This window comes from Penaeus monodon, chromosome 26 (assembly GCF_015228065.2).
Source record: "Penaeus monodon isolate SGIC_2016 chromosome 26, NSTDA_Pmon_1, whole genome shotgun sequence".
Lineage (NCBI taxonomy): Eukaryota > Metazoa > Arthropoda > Malacostraca > Decapoda > Penaeidae > Penaeus > Penaeus monodon.
The window spans coordinates 40,003,174-40,005,673 of record NC_051411.1 but is presented as its reverse complement, the minus strand read 5'-3'; the positions used below and the strand labels follow the sequence as shown (position 1 = coordinate 40,005,673).

General features: G+C 41.8%; 1 protein-coding gene across 1 annotated transcript in view; it reads right to left on the bottom strand.

Annotated features, from left to right (window-relative positions):
- Positions 1-1,357, bottom strand: part of LOC119589780 — a 2,458-nt gene extending 1,101 nt beyond the window's left edge. Inside the window, exons 1-2 of the mRNA XM_037938351.1 lie at positions 170-1,357; positions 1-47 (exon numbers count right to left, since the gene is read on the bottom strand). The exon at positions 1-47 is cut by the window's left edge and continues 88 nt beyond it. Coding sequence (XP_037794279.1) covers positions 1-47; positions 170-965 — 843 coding nt within the window. The 5' untranslated portion in view covers positions 966-1,357. The remainder of the gene's footprint in view (positions 48-169) is intronic.
- Between the last annotated feature and the right edge of the window lie 1,143 nt (positions 1,358-2,500).

Here is a 2,500-nt window from a genome sequence, read left to right as displayed (position 1 = left end):
CTCACGCCGTATTCCTGGGAGTAAGGGGGTATCATCCATGGCTGCACCTAATGACGCAGAAACAGTCATGAGAATCTCGCTTGCACATTGAATAAAGCATGCAATATCTCCCAAGTTCTGTTAACCTCAGTGGCTTTTTATGAAAATTTAGAGAAAATTTTGTTATAACCTCTGATGCTTCTTTGCCGATTGGATAAAACCTCTTTTAGGAACAGGACCGTTTCCTTGATGGCGAGGCCGTGGCGCGTGATTTGTGCAGGAGTGAGAGACTTTACGACGTCCTTATAGCGACGCATTATTTCAGTAAGCTCGCTTCTCTTTTTTCTCATCCCTCTCTGATCACTCGGTAGGGATGCATTTGCTGAAGGAGTCGGTAGGTCCTCTGTTCCGTTTACTACTGAAGGTCTGTCTGACTTCGTAGATTCCGTCGAAGTGATATTGCCTTCTGCGAGAGTCTCTCCGAGAGGAACCAAAGTGGTGTTCTCTCGGAGCTCAGAGCCAGTGTCCTCTGTTATCTGAGAGTTCTCCTCTATCGCTCTCTCGCTCGTAACATTTTCCAAGGAGGAATCGTTAGCTGGCGCCAGGAAGTCGTCATTGCGGAGTACTTCGAGCAAGATACTCGTCCTCAGAACGGCCTCAGATGCGCCTTCGTCCTTCTGAGGCACCCTAGCTTCTGCGACTTCCGCAGTTTCGTCAGCGAAGCCAAAAATTTCCAAGAAATTCTGTCCTTCCATACTCTCGTCGGCGTCTTCCATCTCCGTGGGATCTGGCTGAGAATCTGCCGGATCACCGAAGATGTCGAAAAAGTTAATTTCGTCTCCGTCGTCGCCTTCTTCGTCTGCTGCAGTGTCGGGTCCAAGGCTGACGTCTCGCTGCCCGTTGATGATAGATTCCAGGAAACTGACGATGTCCTGCCCTCCTTCGCTCTTGAAGCTGGCCATGGCGTCCTTGAGCATGCTCTTCATCGACGTGCTGTTCAGGATGCTCACGACTATATCAAACCCTGTCAAAGATACGTGTCAGTTTTTCTTAAGTACTAAAATGCAAGTTGACATTTTACGTGATTAAATTCAAATTCAAATTCTTCCGTAATAAAAGATTTACAAAGGCAACACGCACATCCACATATACACTGCTATTAATAAAAGGGAAAGGAAAGCAAGACTTTTAAAAATCTCTATTTCCCTACATGACCCCCCACAGAAAAAAAAATCATTAAAATAAAAATAAACAACGTAATAACCACAACAATGATTACAAAACCTTAAAATACCCCCAAACCGCTAACAACTTATCATAAAATTCACCACCACAACCAAAACCTATCCACACTCATACCCCTTCCCCCTTCCTTAACATACCCCCCCCCCCACATCCCATCACCTCGCACCGGTTTCACGAAACCTCACGAACCTTTATCAGAGGGATTGCCAGAGCAGTCGACGAAACCCTGTCCTTTGCACTTTATGTCATAATTAACACACTTGAGACTACCTTTCCAGCGACACCAATAGCCGTCGTTGGTTCCCGATTCTGCAAGACGAAGGGAAGGCAGTTAAATCCAGTGGTTCATTCAACAGGTTCTGTCAGTTTGCATGACACGTTCTGCTTACGGATATGGCGTGACGTAAATCATATGAAGATTGATGTGGTATGGTTTTAAGGTGTGATGTGGCGTGTTTCGAGGTGTGATGTGGCGTGTTTCGAGGTGTGATGTGGCGTGTTTCGAGGTGTGATGTGGCGTGTTTCGAGGTGTGATGTGGCGTGTTTCGAGGTGTGATGTGGCGTGTTTCGAGGTGTGATGTGGCGTGTTTCGAGGTGTGATGTGGCGTGTTTCGAGGTGTGATGTGGCGTGTTTCGAGGTGTGATGTGGCGTGTTTCAAGGTGTGATGTGGTGTGTTTTACGATGTGATATGGTCTTAAAGATACGATATTGCAGTGATATGCTTCAGATGAAATAACCTAGTTGAAGATATGATGCGATATTTTATAAATTCAAAGATTGGATGGTATGATATGTTGTGATGTGTTCAAGATGTTGATTTCTTTTTATATGATATCTTAAAGATACGATATAGCATAGTATTATATACTTATGATGATACAATATAGTTCAAGATAAAATGAGAAGTATTACAAATATATGTTATTTTCAAAGAAATTATATGACCTGCCTCAAGATATGCTTCAAGATATATAAATATACATGGTAATCATGTTCATAGATACGATATAATATAATTGAAAATGATATAACCTACTTTGAAATATAATGTATATAAAGGTATGCCACGATATATGGATATGCTTAATAATATGTTTAAAGGTATGAGGTGTGATTAAAGATATGTAAGCTATGTACACCTGTATGATATTGCATGCCTAAAAAAAATATAACATATTTGATTAAATATGTGATATGTTGTAGTCAGTAACTTAATGTGATATGCTTATTAACAATTACAGATATGATATAACATGATGAGAGATATTCTATTCC